This window comes from Alexandromys fortis, unplaced genomic scaffold (assembly GCF_014885135.2).
Source record: "Alexandromys fortis isolate MF-2015 unplaced genomic scaffold, M_Fortis_MF-2015_v1.1 scaffold_51, whole genome shotgun sequence".
Taxonomy (NCBI): Eukaryota; Metazoa; Chordata; class Mammalia; order Rodentia; family Cricetidae; genus Alexandromys; species Alexandromys fortis.
The window spans coordinates 1131230-1157467 of record NW_026067925.1 but is presented as its reverse complement, the minus strand read 5'-3'; the positions used below and the strand labels follow the sequence as shown (position 1 = coordinate 1157467).

General features: G+C 41.3%; 1 protein-coding gene across 6 annotated transcripts in view; it reads right to left on the bottom strand.

Annotated features, from left to right (window-relative positions):
• Dcaf8 (DDB1 and CUL4 associated factor 8) overlaps nt 1-25273 on the bottom strand; it is a 39996-nt gene extending 14723 nt beyond the window's left edge. The window contains exons 1-8 of one of the 6 annotated variants that reach the window (XM_050142817.1): nt 25150-25273; nt 23991-24058; nt 10713-10886; nt 7884-7960; nt 4800-5452; nt 3937-4077; nt 2312-2406; nt 83-193 (exon numbers count right to left, since the gene is read on the bottom strand). In XM_050142817.1, coding sequence (XP_049998774.1) covers nt 83-193; nt 2312-2406; nt 3937-4077; nt 4800-5452; nt 7884-7960; nt 10713-10714 — 1079 coding nt within the window. In that variant the 5' untranslated portion in view covers nt 10715-10886; nt 23991-24058; nt 25150-25273. The other 5 variants (XM_050142815.1, XM_050142819.1, XM_050142818.1 and 2 more) reach the window with 5 other exon arrangements.
• Between the last annotated feature and the right edge of the window lie 965 nt (nt 25274-26238).

Genomic DNA, 26238 nt, shown 5'->3' with positions numbered 1-26238 from the left:
TTTAGCACTGAGTAATATCTGGCAATATACAATGCACCGTAAGTCTCAAACTCTGAAAGAGCCAAAGGACCGACAAACTCACCTTACAAACTGGTCTCGTCCACCTACTGCAAACTGGTGGGTATTGGCAGGGTTCACATAGATTGTATAGAGCCCCACTTTCTTCTCCTTCTCTTTTGTCACCACCAGTTTCCTTCAAAGAATAGAAAAGGCAACAGTTACAGTGACCAAAAGACCCAGATGGAGCTCAGCGTGGTCGCTCAGATCTGTCATCCCAGCACTCAAGAAGTTAACTGCCTGAATTCAGGGCCAGCACAGTTAGTGACTTCCAGGTTAACCTGGGCTACTGTGCCCTCTTTCCCTAACAAAACCCCAATACTAAAAGACTCAAGGTGGTCATGAAAAGTGAAAGATCAGGAAAGTAAATGAAGATGTGATTAAGAAATCAAATTCTAATCTGTACCAAAAAAAGTTGTTTTTGTTTTATTCTGTTCTAAATAACAAAATAAGAAAATGCACTATGCTATTTTGAAGACTGGGGGAAAACATGAAGTAATTTTCTAGTGTCTGAGGAGAATAGCTAGAAATCATCAAGTAATTAAACCAGAGTCATAAAAATATACTGCCTGCTTTCTTCCATGATGGAGTAAGGGAAGAGAAAGTACAACAAGAAAGCAAAGAGGGGAGGCTGGAGAGATGGCTCAGTGGTTTAGAGCACCGTCTGCTCTTCCAGAGGTCCTGAGTTCAATTCCCAGCAACCACATGGTGGCTTACAACCATCTGTAATGAGATCTGGCGCCCTCCTCTGGCATGTGGGCATACATGGAGGCAGAATGTTGTATACATAATAAATAAATAAATCTTTAAAAAAAAAAAAAAAAAAAGAAAGCAAAGAGGGCTGCCATCATGGCATGGCTGTAAGTCCAGCATTCAGAAGACAGAGGCAAGAAGATGAGAAGCTAATGTCATCCTCTGCCATTTATGGAACTGATAGTCTTGTTTTTACAAAGGAAGAAATAGGAGGATGACTATGAGGGAAAGGAAGATGCTTTACGGAGTGAGGGAAGAATCTAGATGATGATGATCAAACTATATGTACTTGAACCTGCAATAATGAATCCATCATTCTGTAAAATAGATGAAATAATAAAAAATAAGCTGGGGATAAAGAGATGGCTCAGTGGTTAAGAGCACTGTCTGTCCTTCCTTCCAGAGGACCTGAGTTTGTTTACTTGCAACCATGTGGTGGCCTACCACTGTCTGTAACTCCAGTTCTAGGGGATCCAATGTCCTTTCTGGCCTCTCCAGGCACTGCACTTATGTGGTAAGCAAGAAATATATGCAGGCAAAATATCCATACATATAAAATAATAAATTAAAAAAATTAAACACAAGCTAAAAGCTTGATGCATGATACAAAACACCTGGAGATACAGGGAGTGCTGGAAGAATCATAGCAACAGGAAGCTAAACCGCCTGAAGATCAAAGTCTATATCCCAATTTTTAGAAAAATAAAAAAATAAATCCCTGGATCCTGGCTTCAGGTTTGGAGAGATGTGTCAGTTAGTGAAGTATGTGCTGTGCTGAGCTAAAGCTCTCACAAGAAAGGCTGGATATGAAGATGTACCCCTCTAATTCTAGTGCTGGGGAGGCAGACAAGTGGTCATCCCCAAAGCTTGCTGACCAGGTAGATTTGTGAATAGAGAACAGAAGATTACCAAATTATTAAAGTCTACACATAAAAAATGAGAAACTCTGAAAAATAAAGGTAGCTTAGGCAATTCATACTAAAAAACAGACATGGAGGTAAGAATCTCTCCAAAACCTGAACCTATCTCTTATCATACACAAACTTAAAGGTACTGTGGTTTGTGCTCCTAAGAGTTCAACATTACCATACATTTTCAAGGCCAAGGAATAGAATTCTGCAAAGAAAACGTGACCACAAGCTAGAAAGATGGCTCGGAAGTTAAGAGTACATATGCTTTTGCAGAGGACCCGAGTTTGATTCCCAGCATCTATGTTGAACATCTGTACTCATGTGTACATACCCGCCCCCACAGATACACACCTACACAAGATTACAAATAAAATATATCCTTACTTCTAGGCCTTTTGGTTAAGATCAAGTATAAAACAAACCTGTGTAGCTTTGACTTTCCTGGAACTCACTCTGTAGAAAAGGCTGACCTTGAACTCACAGAGATCCACCTGCCTCTGCCTCTTGAGTGCTGGGATTAAAGGCATGCACACCACCACCTGGTTAAAACTAATACAAATCTTTAAAAAAGATATTATGACTAAACTTACGAAGCTGGTCTGTCTTGTCTCAGATCAATGGTGAAGACAACAGCATCTTCACCAGCAGACAGGAACGTACAGGGAGAGTCTGGTTCTAGGGCCAACTGAAGGAGAGAAAGGGAAAGGATGTGGTTTCTAAATATTGAGAGGGAATCTCGTTCACTGACTTACCTTTAAGAAGGGAAGCAATTAAAATGTTTTAGCAGGCCAGGCATGGTAGGTACATACCTTTAATACAAATTTGGGAGTTTGAGGCGAGATCTGTGTGGTCTACGTAGTGAAACCATGTCTCAAAAAAAAAGTCTTAGCAAGTAAAATGTGTACTTTTGTTTGTTTTTATAAAACCCTAACAAGGGAAGAAGGGGACTGGAGAGATGACTTAGTGGTTAAGAGCACTGGCTATTCTTCCAGAGGCCCTTAGTTCAATTCTTAGCAATCACATGGTGGCTCACAACCAACTGTAATATACGCAGGCAGAACACTGTATCTTTTAAAAAAAACCCTAAGAAGGGAAATAATTTAAGCTTCACTCACTCTTCTGGGTGAGTTAATAGTCCACTTATTCTATACAGGTAATTTTCTATTTTAACCAAATCACACTGAACGTGAACAGAGACAGCAAAGAAAACATCATTCAGCCAGGTGGTGGTGGCACACGCCTTTAATCTCAGCACTTGGAAGGCAGAGGCAGGCTGATTTCAGTAAGTTCGAGGCTAGCCTGGTCTACAAATTGAATTCCAGAACAACCAGAACTGTTAAACAGAGAAACTCTGTCTCAAAAAACAAAAACTTCATTATAAAATAAAGTTCAGTTCAGGCATGTAGACAATAATATTAGGAACTTCTTTCTTACCTGTATCTTAACTCTAAAAATTAGTTACTTAGTGGGTGGGAACTAGACTTAAAAATTAAAGTGAGGAGGGAAAAAAAAATCAAAGAAGTGAGTATTTTTCATATTTCTCGAGCCTTCTGGGCTCCAACTTTTCTTAGGTTTTGTAAGAGAATATCATCCTTTGCATGGCATGGAAAAAAAAAACCAAACAAACAAACATAATATCTACCCTGAGGCTAGGAAGCTGCCACCATGACTATCCACTGTATAGTCACAGCTTTAAATAAAGTTGTCAATAACATGGCTATTTATAGGCTAGTTGTGAGCAGGAAAATCAGGAATCAGAAGACCCAACCACTAGCACCTGGGACCCATTAAAATGATCTAAAAACAGTAAACTTCAGAAGACACAGGAACTCAAGGGTCTCTGAAGTAACTACTCTCTTCTTGGGGCTAGGTTTATTTTGGGGTTCTCAAGACAGTCTGACTCTGTAGCCTAGGCTAGCTCTAAACCCATAGCAATGTTGCCTCAGCTTTCCAAGTACTAGGATTACAGCTATAAACCACCGCACCCAGCCAGGGGATAATCAACCAGACTTTGTCAGTATGTGAGCTGAAGGAAGGTCTTTCAAGTACTTGGGTTTTTCGGGAACTTTAGGACAACTGTTTTACTCCCTTCTTAACAAACCTAGGGGCTGAATGAGGGAAGGCAGAAGACAAGAGAGGAAACACAAAGGAAAGCACTGGTTTAGAGATCCATGGAGGTCTGGGTTCACAGTCTTAGGAACAAAGGCTTACTGACCTTGTGAGATGCTCCCTTGTGCTGGGCCACACGCTTTGTGTTCTTGCAGCACTGTGTAGCAGACAGTTCTGCCACACGGACCTGCCCATCCCGGGCACACATTGCCAGGGTGGAATCACCACTGTTAGGAAGAAACTTGGCCTAGAGTATTAAGAATGAAAAAGGGACACATAAGTAAATTTAAGAGAAAAATGTGTTAATGACCCCTTGTCACCCTTTCCTTGTACAGCTGTATGTTCCTTTCCTACTCTTTATACAGACAGCTACGCTCAAATCCTTCCAAAGGAAGTCACTTTGACATAAAAGTGTATTCTGGAAGGTTCTAGAAGGGTGAATGCTACACGATTAAACACTAGTAAACTGCAATTATGCCTTAAAGAAGAAAAAGCAAAAAATAAACAAGGACAAATCTTCATCTCCCTAACAAACATATGGGAAAAGAACGTGGAAGGAAGAAAAGGGCATGCTTGTGGACAGGTGGCAGTACCATATGGACAATGGGATTAAGATGTAGTATCTCCATAAAATAAACATTATTAGGGAAAACTGATCAAATGCAAGTAAACAACAGCCATAAATTTAAGTGCTTATTTCTCCTTGCTTTCTTTTTGGCTCAGGATCCTGTGCACTGTCTTACACTGCCGTGTATTGATATACCTATATACCTTTATGATATAGGTATGAGTTTCAAGTATCCTATCCATAATGCGATAGGACAATGTTTCCTTATGTGCCATGGTCTCTCAGTATCATTATGGAGTCAAGTCCTGATACCTAATTCCAATCACAACTTGCTAGTAGCTTCTGCCCTTAGCAGCAACTTAGTCTACCTTCCTGCTTGATTTTCTCAAGTTGCTAATTACCTGGAAGACATTACTTTTGTGGCCACTCTCAAAGTCCAGTACTGGTTGCCGCCGCACCCAATCCCATACCACCACCTTCAGGTCATCACTGCCACTGGCCAGCCAGGTGCCTCGCTGGTTAAAGTGCAAGGTATTGACACAACCGGTATGGCCCTCAAGCCCATGCTGTAGGCGGAAACGCTGCACAAAGACTCTTGCCCCACAAGCCTCATACACGAAGCGGGAACTTGAACCCAGCTCCCGCTCCCGAAGGGCAGGAAGGGCTTGCCAGCGAGGTCGGGGCAAAGCTGTTGTCTCTGAGGATACCCAGTCTTCCAGGGCTCGCTCATCATCTGATGAGTCCTGATCACGGCTGGCCCGTTTGCGCTGTACACGGTGCCGAGGCTGTTCTTCTTCCTCCTCTTCAGAGTGGTCATGAACTCGGTTCTCATCATTGATGGAATAATGGCCAGTGTCCTCCATGCTGTCAGAGTCCTTGTCTTCACCTGAGCTCTCTGTGTCTGTACCCCGACTTTCTGTGCTGGTGCGGTTGGGGCCACCATCATCCCCAGTCAAGCTCAAACTGAGGTCTGAGGCCTCTACTTCAATACCTGAGGATGTTTCCCTCCCCTCTTCAGCTCCAGACATCTCTTCTGGACTGCTAGACAGACTTCCTGGACATTAATGGATATACGCAAAGAAAAAATACGGAAAAATAATTAGGACAGCAAAGACTTTCCATGTTGGTTTAAGAAACTATTACCCTAAAGACCAATAAACAAATTTCAATAAATGTGTCTCTTTCCAAATGGTCATAAAGAATAATTTCTAGCCAGGCAAGGTGATGTATGCTTGTAATCCAAAGTCATCTTCAGCAAGTTTTAAGGCTCCTCTGGCTAATGTCTCAAAAAAGTGGAATGGTGGAACTTTTGAGATGAAAATCTTGATATGTTTTATTATTTAGGTTTTTCAAGACAGTATTTCTTTGTGTAGCTCTGGATTTTGATTTGTAGACCAGGCTGGCCTTGGACTCACAGAGATTTGTCTGTCTCTGCTTCCCTAGTGTTGAGATTAAAGGTGTGTGCCGCCACAGGCCGGCTGTGTTTTTGTTTTTGTTTTTATTTTTTTAAGATTTATTTATTTATTATGCATTCAGTGTTCTGCTGGTATGTATCCCTGCAGGCCAGAAGAAGGCACCAAATCTCATTACAGATGGTTGTGAGCACATGTGGTTGCTGGGAATTGAACTCAGGACCTTTGGAAGAGCAGGCAAAGCTCTTAACCACTGAGCCATCTCTCCAACCCCCAGCTGTTTGTTTTAAATAAAAGATTAAGATTAAAGCTACACAGGCACTAGACCTGGAAGCACACACTGGCAATTCCCATAGTCAGAAAGCAGAGACAGGAGGATTACCCCAAGTTCAATATCAGTCAGGATAACACAAAAAGATCCAGTCTCCCAAACCCAAAAAGGATGCTGTGCTAAAATACTGTATGAATCTGTGCCTGGAGGTAACTTAGGCTCATAAAGACATCACATGTACTCTCTCTTATGTGAATCTTAGCTTCAAACTTATAGTTTAGTTTGGAGTATCTATACAAGTCAGAGGGGGGTGGATCTCTCTGAGTTCGATACTAGCCTGGTCTACAGAGTAAGTTCGAGGATTCATACCTAGTAAATCTAGTTTACAGGGGTACAGAGAAAACCTGTCTCAAAACAGATACACACACAGAATAAATTTTAAAAATATTCCTTTAAAAAAAAAAAAGAGTATGGCCAGGCAGTGGTGGTATACACCTTTAATCCCAGCACTTGGGAGAAAGGGGCAGATGGATCTCTGAGTTGAGGCCAGCCTGGTCTATAGACATATAGTACATTAAGCCTGATAGCATGAATTTTGGTCTCCAAGACCAAAAGGGTAGAAAAAGAACCAGATTCTACTAAAGTACCATGGCACAAGTGAACACTAAACAGGGTTTCTCTGTGTAACTTTGGCTGTCCTGGAACTCTATAGACCAGGCTGTCCTCGAACTGAGATCCATCTGCCTCTGCTTCCTGAGTGTTGGGATTAAAGGCGTGCACCACCACAACCAGCTTGAAACTTCATTTCTTACCACTCTTTGAAACTATCATCTACCATAGAAACAGACCTCTCAATTAATAGTCTTCCCTGACTATTACCTTATTACTTCCTCTACCTTACTTTTTTTTTCTTAATAGGATTTCATAAGTATGTCCTTCTGTAAACAGGATTTCAAAAGTTCAAACCACTTCACTAAAGTCAATAAATCTCTGAGGCTAGAGATGGCCCAGCAGTTAAAAGAATGGGCCTCTCTTTCAAAAGACCCAGGTTCAACTCTCAGAATCCACATGGTGGCTCACAATGGTCTGTAACTCCAGTTTCAAAGGACCTAAGGCCTTCGACTGGCCTCTGGAGGCAACAGGCACAAAAGTGGTGCACAGACATATATGCAGGCAAAATAACCAGACATATAAAACAAAAATTATAAAAGAAATATTTTCGGGCTGGAGAGATGGCTCAGAGGTTAAGAGCACTGCCTGCTCTTCCAAAGGTCCTGAGTTCAATTCCCAGCAACCACATGGTGGCTCACAACCATCTGTATGGGGTCTGGTGCCCTCTTCTGGCCTGCAGGCATACACACAGACAGAATATTGTATACATAATAAATAAATATTAAAAAAAAAAGAATTTTTCTGAAAACAATCAGGAAAAATTCAAAAGAGCAAAGCAGCAGGCAATCCATGAAGATTGCTGTGTGTTGCGGGCTGGAGAGATGGCTCAGTGGTTAAGAGCATTGCCTGCTCTTCCGAAGGTCCTGAGTTCAATTTCCAGCAACCACATGGTGGCTCACAACCATCTGTAATGAGATCTGGTGCCCTCTTCTGGCCTGCAGGCATACACACAGACAGAATATTGTATACATAATAAATAAATATTAAAAAAAAAAGACTGCTGTGTGCTTTCGCATACTCAAACAACACACTAAGGGCTCCTTGGTTCCACTAAAATTCAGGTCTATCACTATCAGGAGGGAGACCCCACCTGATAGTAAAGAGAGTGTGACCTTTTTGCCGTCCCTTACCATTAGCTAAATCTGTTCTGCCATCTGTGCTGCTCCCTTTGCTGGACATCTTGAAAATGATATTTGCTGTATCCAGCCTGGATTGGGGAAGAAGGAAACAAAATAATTAGAAAAGCCCCTGGGAAAGACAATAAAATAGACAAGGACACTTAACAATTCATAGGTTTTTACCATTTTCATAAGAATTAATCTTTTGTTAATATTAACTACTCCCAACCCCAAACTTCCCTGAACCTAATTCCATAGAGAGACATACTGGGAAGGAGGTCAACTACCAACTCTTTGCCATCTTTCTTAAGTAGCTGATAGTGGTTTTTTGTCTACATGGGAAAGAGGATCTGAGATAAAATTTGAAACAGTAGGGGCCTATCTAATAACAAGCTGCTAGCTAAGAACTTTAACACAAAAAGGATACCTTCAACACTGCCCTCTGAGCAAGAATTCCCCACTGTAAGTAACACTCGCTTCCACAAATTCTGTGAAGCTTCTGTTTTCACAAAACGAATACACAAGATTCTGAATCTCATTTCACACAAATAGACAGAAGAAATCAAGTTCTTGCAACGCAACCTAATCTTTGGTCACTCAGATGTCAAGCCTGTATTATGAGCAAAAACACATAAGACTATAAGCAGAGGTTGAGCGATGGTGGTGCACACCTTTGATCCCAGCACTTGGGAGGCAGAGGCAGGCAGATCTCTGAGTGTCAGACTGGCCAAACAAAGGTATGTAAGAGATTTCCCACTAAAACATCTTAGCTCATTTTAACATAGTGGCTAGCATTACTTCCGCTAACTCTCCTAATTTTCACCAGACTTACCTCTGTAGCAAAGCCCTACGTAGAACTAGGGAATGTATCTATTTCTTTATTGCGTGCGCTGTAACACTGCCACCCCTCCCCAGGCCTCACTGCCACCTCCAGCAAATCCCAAAGAGCAAAGAATAATATTATTCAGGCTAGAGTTTTGTTTAGCCCTTTCAGTGTCTTGAACAAAAGGCAGTGGTAAAAGACAGGGTATGATTATGAGCTAAGACCGAGTACCCAGGCACCATCCTCCAGTCTTTCAACAGCCCTTTATTCCCCTAACAATTATCCTAGAAGTCCATCCTTATCCTCATCCTTTACTTCTCTCCTTTACAGAAACCTACAGCTTCATAAAAATTGCCCTCTGCAGAGACAGCTGCCCAAAGAATGCTTGTAGCAGGCCACAATGAAGAAGTTAAAATATGCAAAAACAAAAACCAGGACTGCGTCTGAGAACACCTAGAAGAGCAGTGATGAAAGACAAGATGTGAACAGCTGTATACAAGCTATTTCCAGAGCAGATTACTTTCTTAACAGCTGAGAGCCACCACAACTGGCATCTTTTCCCTCCTTAAATGACGTGTATGTCATTTTAAACAAAGATTTTTGTGTGAGATTTTTTGCTTGTATGCATGCATGCATGTATGTAGCTATGTGTATCACATATGTGCCTGAGGAGGTCAGATGATGGTGTTGGGTTCCCTGAAACTGGAGTTATAGTTTGTGAGCCACCATGAAGGTGCTGAGAAATGAACCTAGGTCTTCTCAAGTCAAGTAAGTGCTCTTAACCTCTGAGCCACCTTTCCCATCCCATTTGGATGAATTTTGGTAAAACATTTCCCACACAGTACTTGGCTTTGTTTCTCAATAGCCACTACTGATATTCTTTAGCACCTCAGTAACCTCCCCAACCCTGAATCTATAGGTTTAAAATTAAGTTACTATAAAAGTCCTATGAAACAAGGAAAGTTATTTCATTACTGGTCATAAGCAGATCACTGTATCACAGTAAATTAGGAGTAGCAGAGATATTCTTCCACTTCTAGAATTAAACCGTCTACCAGGTCACATTCCTACTCCACTATTCTCCATTTCAAGAAGATAAAAACAGCAGCTCCTGAAAACCTTTCTCATAATTAAATAGCATCCTCTCCAGGAGGTTGGCAATGTATGAACTTGTCGAATTGCTCTAGAAAAGGTTTACCCAGCCTCTGTGACCTGCTCTGAGAAGCAGGGAAAGGGGAGCCACAATGTTCATTTCATATCCAGAGTTTACAGGATAGTCTTTTGGGAGAGAAAATGACCTAAGGTTCTTCCAAAAAAGGATCTTCTTTTTGAGATAACGTTGACAGACCTTATTATTAAATTCAGAAGTGTAAAGCCCTGTGAATGCTTATGCAAACCACAGCAGATAGTATCTAAAGATTAAATTTTAACAAAATCAGTTCCAGACTAAAAAGTAGAAATTCAAGATCCCAGCGAATGAGTGAAGCCATTAACAGACTGTACACTGTATATGATGAGCTCATGATTCTTGCTTTTTCCACCTATAAAATCACAGACAGAAAGCTAGACAGGGTAGCACACGCTTGTGATCCCAGGACTTGAGAGGTGAAGATAGATCTATGAGTTCAGGGTTACTTATCCTTAGATAGCAAATTCTAGCTGTTGGTTACTGTGGGCTACATGAGACGCTGGCCTCAAAAAGACAAAAAAGACTGATTGTCCCTAGTTTAAGTTTCAAATGCCCCCAAATTGTGACACTCTTTGAGAATTAACATGATCCTCAATTAGTTTCAAATTTTAGAGCATTTCAGATGTTCCTATATTTATATGCAAAATCTGGTCTCAAAGTATAGTTTAATTGAGTGCTTGGCCAGCACGCATGAGGCCCTGGGCTCAATGCCCAATACTGCAACAACAACTACGAATGTGACAAACTGAAACATAATTCTGGTCCTGAGCAGTTTAGGATAGTCAACCTGTAGCTATTCAAAAAGAGTTATACATTAGTAGAATCTTACATTAAAACCTGTGCAGATGGACTGGAGAGATGGCTCAGAGCTTAAGAGCACTGGCTACTCCTCCAGAGGACCTGGGTTCAATTTCCACCATCCACATGGCAGCTTGCAACTACCTGTGACTCCAGTTCCACAGGACCTGACAACCTCACAGACACACATGCAAGCAAACCACCACTGTGAATGAAATAAAAATAAGTTAAAAAAAAAAAACTGTAGAAAAAAAGCAGTGATCAAAATTTTATTAATGAACTTCAGTGTAAACTCTGGCCATCTACCCCCAATATATATTTATACACTTACAATACTTCAGTATTAAAGTTAGCAAAGCTTAGAAGCACACATTGGTAACTCCAGCACTTGAGAGGCTGAGGCAAGAGAACTGCCAAGAGTTAGAGGCCAACATGGGTTACAGAGTAACAGCCAGCCAAAGCTATATAATATGAATGACCCTATCTCAAAAACACAAAATAGGGGAGCTGGAGAGATGGCTCAGAGCTTAAGAGCACTGGCTGCTCTTTCAGAAGACCCAGGTTCAATTCCCCAATACCCACATGGCAGCTCACAATCATCTGTTCTAAGGAACAGGATGCCCTCTTCTGGTCTTTAGAAGCACCAAGCACACATGTGCTGCATAGGCAGGAACACCCATACACATAATAATAAAATAAAATAATTTTTAAAAATATAAAATAGGGCTAGCAAGATAGCTCAGTAATGTACCTGACCTGGCACCAAGTCTGCGAATTTGAACCTTGGGACTCACATGGTGGAAGGAAAACGGGCTCCAAATTGTTCTCAGACCTTCACACATGTACCGTGGCACACACACAAAATAAGAAAAATGTAATAATTTTTAAAAGGTATTTTTTTCTAGAATATATGCCAAACAAGCATTCAACATTCTTTATCTATACACCACTGGAACATCTTATATATCCTTTAATGAGACTAAAAATTCCCATTTTGGGAAAATACTACTCTATAAAATCAAGAAATTATAGATTGAAGAGATAGTTTAGTGGGTAAAGAAAGTGCTTGCGACACACAAGTGTTAAGTTCAAATCGTCAGGTGCCACAAAAAAAAAAAAAAAGCAAGATATGGTAAGCTCACATCTGTCATGTCAGTGTTCCTAGGAAAGATGGGAGCTAGAGAAAAGAGAATTAGTTATATTTAATTTCAAGAAACTTGCAGGGCTGGAGAGATGGCTCAGAGGTTAAGAGCATTGCCTGCTCTTCCAAAGGTCCTGAGTTCAATTCCCAGCAACCACATGGTGGCTCACAACCATCTGTAATGAGGTCTGGTGCCCTCTTCTGGCCTGCAGGCATACATACAGACAGAATAATGTATACATAATAAATAAATTAATTTAAAAAAAAAAAAAAGAAACTTGCAGTCTAGTTAGTATGGTATACTCAGGCGCAAGCAAAGACCCTACCACAAACAAGGTGGAAAGTGAGGACAGCCCCCTGAAGTTATTTTCTCTGCCCCGACACGCATGCTGCGGCATACTTGTATATCAAGTATGTGCACGTATACACAGACACACTCTCTCTCTCTCTCTTTCTCTCATATACACACACAAATTATGTCAATACAACTACTACTCTTGAGAGATGCTATAATTCTCCTTAGTTTCAGTCAAAATTAAATACAACTAATTCAACTCTAGTGCAGAAACTGCAGTGACCACCTACAATGTATATATAGAAAGCATAACTTCCAATGTGATAGCATTTAGAGATGGAGTCTTTAGGATACAATCAGGTTTAGAGGAGGTTATAAAAGTGGATAGCCTCATTTCAGGATTGTTACCTTTGTGAGAAACAGAGTCCTTTATTTCTCCCTTTTTCTCTAGCATGTGAGGGCACACATGGAGGCAGAACTCCAGAAGGTGAAAGATATCCGTGGCCAGAAACCATCCACACTAGTACATTACTCTTAGATTTTACCCTCTAGAATAATAAGAGAATTAAATTCTGTTGTTTAGGCCACCAGTTGTTATTTTGTTCTAGCAGCCTGAGCCATCTTAAGATAATACCAAACTAAAGCAGACAGAAACAATTAACTGTGCCCTACAACTTTAATATCATAGCCACTGCAGAATCTCTTCCATTCATCAACAAATATATTTTGTTCAAGCCCCAACCACCTTTTTCATTTTTCAATGCATTACATACCCCAAAACTCTCCATTGTTTCCACTCTGGTCAATTAACATGTAAAATATGGTCCAGAACAAACCATGCTGAGCTGAAAGAGCTGAGATCACTGTCTCAGGTAACAGGAGGAGTTTAGATTAGCTCTACTGCCTATACTCTAAAAATAGCCCTGACTCCTGCCAAACTGAAGGTTAAAGAGTAAACTATTTGAGGATGGGGGGGGTGTGGATCCAGGTGTTATTTCAAGTTCAGTAATAAATCCAAGTGATCTAGTGTTTTTTTTTCCTGTATTAATAATAGAGCTTAAGTTTTTTTAGCTAGCTATATGACAAACTATTAACTAAATGTCAGCAGAAACATAACCAAGAATCTCTTATTTAAAAATTGTTGGTGAACAGGTTTGGTGGCACACATGCTTTTAACCCTAGAACAGGAAGCAGAGGCAGGAAGATCTCTATGAGTCTAAGGCTAGCCTGGTCCACATGTTTGTTCCAGGGCAGCCAGGGCTACATAAGAAACCCTGTCTCAAAAAACAAATAAGTAAGTAAAAATAAAAAATAAATAAAAAGAAAAATTCAGGACTTCCTTACTGATGAAAGTTCTGTATAACAAACCACACATGCTAGAACTGGCCATCACAACACAAACAACCTTGACCCCTAAACTGCATAATATCCATAAGCAAAAAAAGAGGTATAGCATGTATATAGATGTATACATATGTACACAGATGATGGCAAAGCACAAGCTCAGCACACGCAAAGCTCTGAGTTCAATCCTAACATCCCTAAAAGTAAATAAATCAAAGGATTCATACAACTTTTACAAAGCAAACAATGGAGCTTATCTTAATAAACTTTGATTAGATAACTATTTCTTAGTATAGGAAAAAAAACATAGTTTTAAAATTAATAAAATGGGGGCTGGAGAGATGGCTCAGAGGTTAAGAACACTGACTGCTCTTCCAGAGGTCCTGAGTTCAAGTCCCAGCCAACCACATGGTGGCTCACAACCATCTATGAGATCTGGTGCCCTCTTCTGGCCTGTAGGTGTATATGCAGGCAGTACGCCGTATGCGTAATAAATAAATTTGAAAAAAAATAAAATGGATTTATCAACGTTAAGTCTTTCTAAGAGACTAGACAATAAAAAGGTAAGCTACAGACTCTTAAAATATCGATGAAACAAATGACAAACAAGAGTAATCAAAATATATTTTAAAACTCTTACAAAAGCCTGGCATGATGATGCTAAGAAGGCAGATCTCTGGGAATTCAAGGCTAGCCTGGTCTACATGGTTTCAGGCCAGTCAGGGTTACAGAGTAAGTCCCTGTCCTCAAAATTAAAAAAATCTACAGTAACAAAAAACTTCTTACAACATATAATGACCACTTGAGGAAAGATCCTGAACTTCATTAATTAACTAAAACTGCTGAGACTACACTACCCATCTTACAGAGGATCAGAGTTCCCTTTCCAGAGCCCACACTGCACGGCACCACCACCTCTAACTCCTGTGGGATCCAATGTCTCTGGCCTCTGTGGACACCTGCATTCCCCAGACACATACACATACCTAAATGAGGTAAGGTTTTAATTTCCACTAAGAAGACAGATCTGCTTTTCTCGATCCCATTATCATCTGGAATTAGTCCTCCTTTCCTTATTATCAATTCTTGTTTTCAAACAAAACCAGCTCATTTAAAATTCATTTTCTTCTGGCTTTTACAATCTGCTCCCCACCCCAGATGATCCCTAAGCTTTAGGTGCTGGAATTGTGTTGTAGATGTTATCTGCTGGAAAAGGGCACCTGTTCTCCACTGTGAGGCTACATCTAGAAACTAAAGAAGCTACACCCATGAAGCCTCATTGTGGCTGCCTAAACAAGACCTGAAGAAGGATAACACCAAGAGACAAGCTAACATGGAACGGGAACCCTCACCAGGCCCCAGCCCTAGACAAAGAAACATTGACAGAGGAGAAAAAAAGACAATGGGAGAAATAGTCTTCCCCAGGGAAAAGAGCCCTAGTTCATTATCCAATACCAAGTGATCAGACCTGAAATAATATACATACAAGTGATATTAAACAGACTGAACTGGTTATATTTATATATTTAGAAGTGTGTGTGTGTAAAACAATAATTAAAGAAAAAGAGGCCATGAATTTGAGCAGAGGAGTACAGGGAGGCATTGAAGAGAGAAAAGAGAAGGGAGAATATATGCAATTATATTTTAATTTCAAAAACTAAAGATACTATCCAGATGATGGTGGCACATGCTTTTAATTCCAACACTTGGGAGGCAGAGGGGTAGATCTGTGAATTTAAGACAAGCCTGGTCTACAGATCAAATACCAGGACAGCAACAGACAGGGTTACACAAAGAAACCCTATTTCAAAAACAGAACAAAACAAAAAAACAAACAAAAAATTAGATACTTTAAAAATAAGTTAAATTTTTTTATTTTATTATTTTTTTTATTTTTTATTTATTTATTTTTTGTTTGTTTTTCAAGACAGGGTTTCTCTGTAGCTTTGGAGCCTGTCCTGGAACTAGCTCTGTAGACCAGGCTGGCCTTGAACTGTCTCCTGGATTGCGGAAATTAAAGGTGTATGCTACCACTGCCTGGTAAAATTAAGTTATTTAAAAGAGAAAATGTTCATTTTCTCATTTTAATGTTTTTCTTCCTCATAACAAATAATTCTCCAAGCCAATTTTCTAGTAATATTGCCAGTTACATTATTATATTATACTATTCATTGTCCTATTAGCACTGAAATACAAAGCAGGAGATTCACACTACATAAATTATGTTTATGGGGCCAGGTGTGGTGATGTATACCTTTGATCTCAGCACTCAGGAGGCAGAGGAGGATGCATCTCTATATGAGTTCCGAAACAGACTATCTACATAGTTAAGTTCCAGGGTGGCCAGGGCTATGTTGTGAGGTCTTATCTCAATAAATAAATAATTGAAAAAAAAAATCAAGTGTTTATGGGAGGCAGGACTTTGGGTTACTTTCTATTACTAAGTATTTGGATGGAATGAATAACCATCATTTTATCCTTTTGTACACTGGATACTGAGATTAAAGGCGTGGGCCACCACACCTGGTAGAAGCTACAACTAAATAATACCTCTATAATCCCTTGTATAGCCAACTAACCAACTAGGGAAAGTAACTATACAATTTTAACAAAAGGGTACAAATATCAAGAACATTAAAAATATATACAAGAGGCCAAGGCTAGAAATCCTAAGTCATAAGACCAACCTGAGCTACACAATGGGCCTGCCTCAAAAAGAAAACAAATTAAAATGTTATAATTAAAGAAAGTGTCTGGTGGTGGCACACGCCTTTAATCCCAGCACTTGGGAGGCAGAGAAGAAAGATAAAGTCGAGAAAGAGAAAGATGGCAGAAAGAGGAAGATGGCGATGACAATGATGTTCTGACTACCCAGAAAGAAAAACAAAATGAAAGCGAAAGCATGTGCGTCAGCTTTAACTAACTTTAAGGAGCTAGTCAAACAGAAGGTTCAGTGGTGCAGTGCTTGCTGAGCATCTACAAAGTCCTGGTCCGGCCTCCCCATACTGTGAACAAAACCCAAGAAGAGTACAGAGAGTGAGTTCAAGCGTGTGCACATTCCTCCTTGGGTATCATCAGGGAGGTTATTTTGGCAAAGAGAAGGCAGGGGCTGAATAGATGGCTCAGAGGTTAAGAACACTGGCTGCTGTTTCAGAGGTCCTGAGTTCAATTTCCAGCAACCACACGGTGGCTCATAACCATCTATAGTGGGATCTGATGCCCTCTTCTGGTATAAAGTCGATAAACCTCTCATATACATAAAATAAATAAATCTTTTAAAAAAAGATGGAAAGACAAACCAAAATGGAGAAATGAGTTTAAAAGCTATTATAGTTGCTAAGAGATTGGTGGCACATGGAAATAATGGGAAATGGACATTAGAAACACTATAGGGTAAACAGTATTTGGCTTCATAAAATAATTCTAAAACTAAAAGCTAAAGACACATTTTGAGAACACAAATCAAATGCCTCAAATGACAAGTTGGCACCTGGAAGACTAATTCTAGTATGTTTAAATCCAAGCTGACGTGTTATGAAAGTAGTCAGAACCAATGCAGAAGATGTAGAACTTAGACCCATGTGGTAGGAGATGATTAGCTCCTGCAAGCTAGTCTCCTGATTTCCACAGGCACATCATGGCACGTGTATACACACACACACTCAAGTAAAAACAGAATTCAAATTTTTTGAAGAAATAAATTATAGATATACTGAATTACAAATTATCTAAACAGAAATTTCAAAATCAGATACCCTGTAATCGAAACTTTAGTAGAAACAAACTAAATCAGTACCTAAGACTAATTAAGCTCTAAGAAAGAAAGTTCTAGGCAAGAATCTTAGAAAATATCTCTTCTTAGAGAAAATATTGAGTGGGAACAGAAAGGGTGAGGAAAGTCAAGGGTAAAAAGACTTCACTGGGCGTGGTGGCACATGCCTTTAGTCCCAAGCTAGTGGGAGGCAGAGGCAGTCTAATCTGAGTTCAAGGCCAGCCTGGTCCACAGAGTGAGTTCCAGGACAGCCAAGGCTAAACACACAAAAAACTGTCTCAAACAACAAAACACAACTGAAACAAACAAAAAAGGATTCATGTTTCCTCTTACTTCCATCACTACAAAGAAACATTTGTATAGTATGAAAAGAGAAGCTATTCTAATGGAATTACCTAGGGAGCTTTTTTGGGGAGGTGGCAATTGAGACAAGGACTCATGTAGCATATACTCACCTGAAAACTTGCTATTTTAGCCCAGATTTGTCTCAAATTCAAAGTCACCCTCCTGCCTCAGGCTTCTGGGTGCTAGGATAACTAGGATAACAGTGTATGCCACTGTGCCCAGCTAAGTGACTCTGTTATTCAAGGACTCAGCTATTTCTTTTCCCCATCCAAGAATCACAACACACTAGGATTCGTCAGGCAATGATGGCACATGCCTTTAATCCCAGCAGAGGCAGGTGGATCTGAGTTCGAGGCCAGCTTGGGCTACAGAGTGAATTCCAGGACAGGCTCCAAAGCTGATGGGTCACAACTTTATCTCCAGCACTTTCGAGGTGGAAGCAAAATGCTCAGAAGTTCAAGATCATTCTCAACTAATTTAAGGTCCAGACTGGACTACATTAAGGGGAGGAGGTGAGAAAAAAAACTGTTTATTCTATGGATTAATGTCCCATTCTCTATGTTAATAATACCAAATGCCAGGGCTTATACTTTTAGGCTTTGATTCTAGTGGTGTTGCTTTGGAGCATGTTAAGAATGCACTCTAGGAGCCTGGCGGTGGTGGCACACTCCTTTAATCCCAGCACTCGGGAGGCAGAGGCAGGCGGATCTGTGAGTTCGAGACCAGCCTGGTCTACAGAGCTAGTTCCAGGACAGGCTCCAAAGCCACAGAGAAACCCTGTCTCGAAAAACCAAAAAAAAAAAAAAAAAAAAAAAAAAAAGAATGCACTCTAGGCCTTTAAACCCAGCACTCGGGAAGCAGAGGCAGGCAGATCTGTTAGAAGCCAGCTTGGTCTAAAGAATAAGTTTCAGGACAGCCAGATTGTTACAAAAAAAAAAAAAAATTTGAGAACAGTCAAACTCAGTTACCAATTTAAGTGAACATAAAGGATCATCTATTCCCACTGTGTCCATTCCGATTTACCTTTCCTATCAGAATTCTGTGAGAATTCTGTCCCCATTAACACTGTTGGTCATTCATACTTCCGTTTTCTTACTTCACTGAGCTGTACATTACAGAAATTAAAAACATACTACTTAAAATAAAAATAAACAGGCTTAAAACAACAATAAACTGGGCATGGTAGTGCATGTCTATAATTTCCACACTCAGGAGGCTAAGCAGAATGACCATTTCCAGCTTAGAAGGTACACAGAGAACAGCAGCACTGGGCTGGCCTGAACCACACAGAAAGACCCCCTCTGGCACCAAGGCTTGCCTGAAGTTTAGAGACTAAAACAGGCAGCCACTGGCTCTTACCTCTACCTCAGTCCGAAAAGGCGATCCTGCTTCTAGGAATCTCAGAATGAGACTGTGAGTGAGAGCTGTCTTATATACCTCTCTAGGGCTGGGATTAAAGGTGTGTACCACTACCACCTGGTTTCTGTGGCAAACTTGAATCTGGGCGGTGGTGGTGCACACCTTTAATAGGTGTTTAACAAGTTTAACTTGGGGGACAGTATCAATGGATGTCTCTGAGTTCAAGGCCAGTCAAGGACAGCCAAGGTTACACAAAGAAACTGTCTTGAAAAACCAAAATTAAAAAAAAAAAGTCACTATACCTCTCTGTAAACTATTTCTGTGTCTGTAAATTACCTCTTGCCCATATTCCTGCAAGATGGATTCTGGTGGTATCCATATTTTAGTCTGTGGTAGGCTCCCTATCTGGGGTGATATCTGTTGTTTCTCCACAGGCAAACTTTTGTCACATAACACACATGAACACACCATAAAAACAGATAAGCCTTTAAAATATATATATAAGTTCAGTGTGGTGTCTTTCTGATGACCCTTTATTAAGCATATCTCAGAAGCCACAGCATAACACTCTTGTTCTTTTCTTTGGGGGGGGGAGGGGATTTGGGGCACGCAGGGTGCGCACACTGCCCTTACAATCAAGATTCTCCTGCCTCAAAATGGATGGAGCTAGAAAACATTATTTTGAGTGAGGTAACCCAGACACAGAAAGACAATTATCACATGTACTCAGTCATAGGTGGTTTTTAAACATAAAGCAAAGAAAGCCAGCCTACAAACCACAATCCCAGAAATCTTATATAATAATGCGGACACTAAGAGAGACTTACATATATATAAGCTACATGGGAAGTAGAAAATGTAAAAAGACAAGATCTCCTGAGTAAATTGAGTGCATGGGGACCTTGGGGGAGGATTGATGGAGGGGAAAAGCAGGGAGGGGAGCAGAGGAAAATGTAGAGCTCAATAAATATTAAAAAAAAAAAAAAATCAAGGGAAAAAAAAGATTCTTCTGCCTCTTGAAATACCAAATACCTGAATAACTTTACCTTACTGAGAATCTTCCTCTTTTCATTTAAAGGAAGCACTTACAACTGCTCTTGGTAATTTGAGTTGCTGACAACACTTCTTACGTTTAGGGGCCATTTACTTGAAGACAGACCCTAATACAGCACAAATGGCTTGATAACAGGTAGTAACTAAGAGATGGCTAGTGACTATAACTCAGATACAGGACCTGAAATGATTCAGGTCCCAGGAAGTTGGGGTAAATTCCATCCTGCTACCCGGAAAAGCAATATAAAACTTATCAATAGTTTAATCTGTACTTTGCCAATTAATATTTTTATCCCATGGTTGACAAAAAAAAAAAAATCCCAACTACAAATCATGGAGCTCACTGTACACAGGGTTCTAAGACCTCCACGCCTGCTACTGATCTCATTCACTCAGGTGCTTGGATTCTAAATAGCGAAAGGGAGTAACAGATTATCTCACGATTTACTGATAATCTATTTAAGGAAAGAAAAAGGCAAATTCAATCCCAAAGACTCACGAACTCCAAAAATAAATGAATAAATTTTAAAAACAACTCTAACGCCAATGCTATATAGTAGAAACTTCAGACTGGATTTCTCTCTCTCTCTCTCTCTCTCTCTCTCTCTCTCTCTCTCTCTCTCTCTCGCCCTTCCTTTTTTTCTGACAGGGTCTCTCTATATATAGCTCTGTCCTGAAACACACTGTGTACACAAGACTGGCTCCCAAACTCAGTGCCTCTGCCTCCTGAGTGCCAAGATTAAAAATGTGCACCACAATACTCAACACTTTGGATCCTTGCTGCTTTTTTATAACTTAGCTATTTCCTAGATCAGTGTAACTTTTATACAGCAAGAACAATATAGTAGTAAATCTACCAATAACATAGTTTGACTAGTCATTTGATTTTAATAACCTCTAATCTAAAGTCAGGCGTGGTCACCCATACCTATACTGCTAGCACTCAGGACACTGAACAGTGGTGGTGGTGGTGGTGGTGGTGGTGGTGGTGGTGGTGGTGGTGGTGGTGGTGGTGGTGGTGGTGGAGGTGGAGGTGGAGGTGGTGGAGGTGGTGGTGGTGGTGGTGGTGGTGGTGGTGGTGGTGGTGGTGCGAGTTCAAGGTCAGTCTGAGCTACGAGTCCTCTCAAAAAAAATAAGAAAGTGGCTGTTATCACTTTCTTAATCATTTGTTGGTGAGGGTCACCGCAGGGCTCATCATCTTGGAGAAAATTATCCCTTTTTGCATCAAAACTGAATCACACAGGGGACAGTTACAAACTTGTGAACATTATAGCAGAAACAAATACTATAAGGTATGTTAACAGACCAAGAAGAAGAAATCAATGAACAAAGAAATTATTGATGGCTGGCCGGTGGTGGCTCACGCCTTCAATTCGAGCACTTGGGAGGCAAAAGTGGATCACTGTGAGTTCAAGGCCAGCCTGGTCTACAAAGAGAGTTCCAGGACAGTGACAGCCAGAATTGTTAAAGGAGAAACCCTATCTTGAAAAAAACAGAAACAAAAAGAAATTATTGATATTTAGTTTAAGAATGCATTTAGAGGGGCTGGAGAGATGGTTTAGAGGTTAAGCGCAGTGGGCTGCTCTTCCAGAGGTCTTGAGTCAATTCCCAGCAACCACATCTGTAATGAGATTTGACGCACTCTTCTGGCCTGCAGGCATACATAGAGGCAGAATGTTGTATACAAAATAAATAAATAAATCTTTAAAAAAAAAAAAAAAGAAAAGAAAAAGAAAAGAAAAGGAATGCATTTAGAGCCAGGCTGGTCTACAGAGCAAGTTCCAGGACAGCCTTGTATGGGGATGGAAGGGACAGAGACATGTTTAGAAATACATATATACAAACATTCCCTAGTCTTATACTCAGAAATCAGGTTTAAAAGATACCTCACATGAGCATTTACAAAGCAAACATCTGATATGAACAATTAAAACTAAATTTGAGGGAACTGGAGTTGGCTCAGCAATTAAAGTGCTTACTGGTCTTGCAGAGGACCTGAGTTCAATTTCTGAAAACCACACAACAGTTCACAACAGGTTGTAACTCCAGCTCCAAAATGGTACTTTCTTCTGTTCTAGCCTCCATAGGCACTGCCCTCAAATGCATAAATTCCCACACAGACAGACACATAATTCTTAAAAATGAATCTGAGGCTGTGACTCAGTAACAGAGTTTACTTAGTATACATGAGACATAGGCCCAGTTTTTGTTTTTCTGAGACAGGGTCTCACTATGTAGTTCTGGCTGTCATGGAACTCACTTTACAGACCAGGCTGGCCTCAAACTCACAGAAATCTGCCTACCTCTGCTTTCAAGTGCTGGGATTAAAGGTGTGCACTACCACCACCAGCCTAGGCCCCAATTCTTTTATAACAAACAAACAAAACAAAAAAACTGGAAGAAATTAGAAAGATGAGTGCTAAAACAAAACAAACACATGTAACTTCCTGGGCACTGGGCCCCACATCTGTACACAAGCACTTAGGAAACTAGAGAAGGCTTACAGTTTGCAAGATGAGCCTGATCTACATAGCCAATTTCAGGCCAGCCCAGGATAGTGAGTCCCTACCTCAAAAATCAAATAAATGGGCTGGAGAAATGGTTCAGTGGTTAAGAGCACTTGCTGTTCTTGGAGAGGACCCAGATTTGATTCACAGCACCCATGGCAGCTCACCATTTATCTATACCTACAGTTTCAGGGTATCTGACACCCTCTTCTGATCTCCTCCTGTATGAGTCATGAAAGTAGTGCAGATAACCATGCAGGTAAAACACCCGTACACATAAAACTAAATTTTAAAAGCTGTACTTTTATTCTTAACTCTTACTTTTTTTTGGGGGGGGGGGGTTCGAGACAAGGTTTCTCTATAGCTTTGGAGCCTTGTCCTGGAACTAGCTCTTGTAGACCAGGCTGGCCTCGAACTCACAGAGATCTGCCTGCCTCTGCCTCACAAGTGCTGGGATTAAAAGCATACGACACCACTGCCCAGCATATTCTTAGATCTTACTTACATATATTCATCATCATTAAAATTTTTATTTTATTTCATAATAAACATTTTCTGGCTTGGGCATCATGTGGAATAAAACTTAGCAGAGTCACTCTCAAATTTTTCATACTATAAATCATAAGGATACTAAGAAGTGGTCAGACCACTTAGCTTTTCTAGTAAGTCTTATGAGTCTCAAAAACAGTTCTACTCTGTACTACCAGAAATCTAAAAGCCTGACAGAAACTACTTTTACAACTGTGTTCCGACTCCTTCTGTGGCTTGGCCCACTTTGATGAAAGCACAGGATGCTGTTTCTACTAATCAAAAATTCTGTAAGCTAGCTACAAAAGGAGATACTTTTAACCAAAAATTAACCACTGTGTTTTGAAAAGTTGGACCTCTGAGACTATCTGGACTTGGACACCAACTAAATGGAGACTCCTATGACATGGATGATAACTTTTGGGTCTGGGAGAAGAGATTTGAATTGACAAAAAGCTAACTGCCTTTAATCCCAGCACTCAGGAGGCAGAGGCAGGCGAATCTCTGTGAGTTTCAAGCCAGAATGATATACAAAGCCAAGTTCCAGGACAGCCAAGACAGTTACACAAAGAAACTCTGTCTCAAAAAACCAGCACCCTCCCCCCCCCAAAAAAAAAACTAAACAGAATTCTGGGCAAGCCCATTCTCAATTTTTAAATAGTATAAGACATGATCCACACAAAGACAAAACACAGTGCAAATGAATTAAAACCAAAACAAACACCACAGAGGCAGAGTGCTCACTCTAGGCTTAACTCAAATCATTTGTAGTCACACAGCAATAGTTTAGGGTAGCAGGTCAAAAACAGCCAATTAAGTAATTTAACCAAAGCTGGAACAAAGTTACAATAGCCAAACTTTTGGAAACCATGGTAAATTTGTTAAGAGTTTAGCGATCTGCACTTGAGCATCAAGTAAGAGTCTGTCCTGGATTGAGGAATTGAATGTCTTCCACTCCCACTCACCTTTCCTCCTTTTGTCACCGGGGTAAGGCTGGCTCCTGAGAAAACTCTTCTGGAGGTTCACTGAATAACTGAGAAAAGTTAAAGTTTACATGGCAAAGGTGTCTCTTCTTCTGAACAGTAGTCAAAATATTTATAACCACACTTTACTATTTTCTAGTCGGCCACAGAACTATTTAAAACCAGAATAACTTACTTAATTCAGTTCTGACTACTGAACAAAACCCATACATGGAACTTAAATACAAAGAATTAACACGAGACTTACACATCAGGCAAGTTATCTCCCAGTTCCACCAACACTAAGAAGTCATTTATCAGGAAAACCTGCATCTTTTCAACTCTACACCAAACCACCTCTCATCCACAAGCTACAGAGTGGAGGGAGGAGGGGGAGAGCCCGGCGAGAACGTGATAGCGCTAGTGCCGGTTTGTTTACAGACTCTACCAACAATCATGAGTCAGAAATTCAAGCCAGCAGATGCTTTCCAACTAATAAGGACCAACTGGGGCCGTTCTAAGGTGTCCTAAAAGATTTCGGGACAGGGGGACGTAGCCTAAGATAATCATATCACAAAGCATCCAAGACCAGACCTCAAGTATAAACTGCCAGTTTCTTGGACCTCGGCCTTCCGTACAAGGTGCTGGGCCTGAGAACTTGGGATGGGGGAGGGGGGCACACTGCGCGGTGGCCCTAAAGTGACAGGGAGACGCAGACAGAATCGGGTCCTCACATTATAAAGAGAGAAATGAGAACACACAGATGGGTCACCGGACGAACGAAAAGTCCCCGTGAACTATGGGGGTTAGCTCTAGGGGGCAACCCGGGACTGACCTGGGCAAAGGACAAGCAGTCCTCCCAGCACTGACCCGGGTGAGGGGAGGAAGACCTAAACCCTGGGAGCTTAGGAAAGGGATAGGGCCCATCCTGCGGGGAAGCGGTCAGGGAGAGGGGGGGGAACAGGCCGAGCCGGAACGAGACACGGACCGGGTAGGTCAAGGGGAGGGCGGGCGTTCGGCTGGGACAGTTACAAGCACGGGAGTCGGCGAGGCTCGGCGGCCCGCTTCCCGTCTTGGGTCATCCTTCTGCCAGCGGATGCTCCGACTGTTCCAGGCCCAGCCGCCCCGTCCACTGCCGCCACCAACAACGCCGCCATCTTACACTGGCCAGCGGCAGCCACCACCGCCGCCTCGGGTCTCTGCGCTTGCGCCTGCGCCGTCACACTTTCCGGCCGCGTTTGCGACGCTGTGCTGGAGGAGCCTGAGCGAGAACGGTCGCGCGAGCCCCCGCCTCCCAACCCTCCCGGTGGCCGCGCAAGGGGCGGGGCTTACGGCCAACCGAAGCCGCGAGGGGCGCGTGCGCGCTGCGGAGGAGTCAAGTTGTTTTTGTGGTTTCAGAGTGGTGGCTTGGCTCCTAGTATTCAAAACACATGTGATTTAGGGCTCCATAGCGTTGTAACGGAAAATGCACCTCACTTTCCAAGGGACTGGCAGGCAAGTCACTAGGCGTCCTCCAGTCCTGAGGTTCTAACTCTTGACACATTTTTTTTAAATCTTTTTTTTGGGGGGTGGGGGGTGTGGGGGGGGGTGGGTTCCAGACAGTTTTTCTGCTGTCCTGGAACTCGCACTGTCGACCAGGCTGACCTCAAACTCAAGAGATCCGCCTGCCTCTGCCTCCCAAGTGCGCCACCACCTCCCGGTTTAAACACAGTATTGACTCTCAAAGCAGATGTTTGTTTGTTCTGTTTTTCTTTAAACAAGAAATGTGAGCCAGGTTTCAAGCTGGGCATAGTGGTGCACAGCTAGCACTTAGGAGGCTCAAGCAGGAGGTCAATCAGTAGTAAATTCTGGGCTAGAATGAGTCCTTCCCCCATCCCTAACAAACACAACATATACACAAAAATAAAATAGTAAATTTCCTTGTGGTATTCTTTTTCTTTTTTCATTTATTTATCTATTTATTTATTTATTTTCGTTTTTCCAGACAGGGTTTCTCTGTAACTTTGGAGCCTGTCCTGGAACTAGCTCTTGTAGACCAGGCTGGCCTTGAACTCACAGAGATCTGCTTACCTCTTGCCTCCCGAGTGCTGGGATTAAAAGCGCGTGCCACCACCGCCCGGCTCCTCATACATTTGTGTCATACTTGGTTCTTATTGGTCCCCTTCCCCAATAACCTTCTTTCTCCTTGTTGGATACCTTCAATTAGTTACCCTTAGCTTTCACAACAAGTGTCTATTTCACTCCTTTTCGT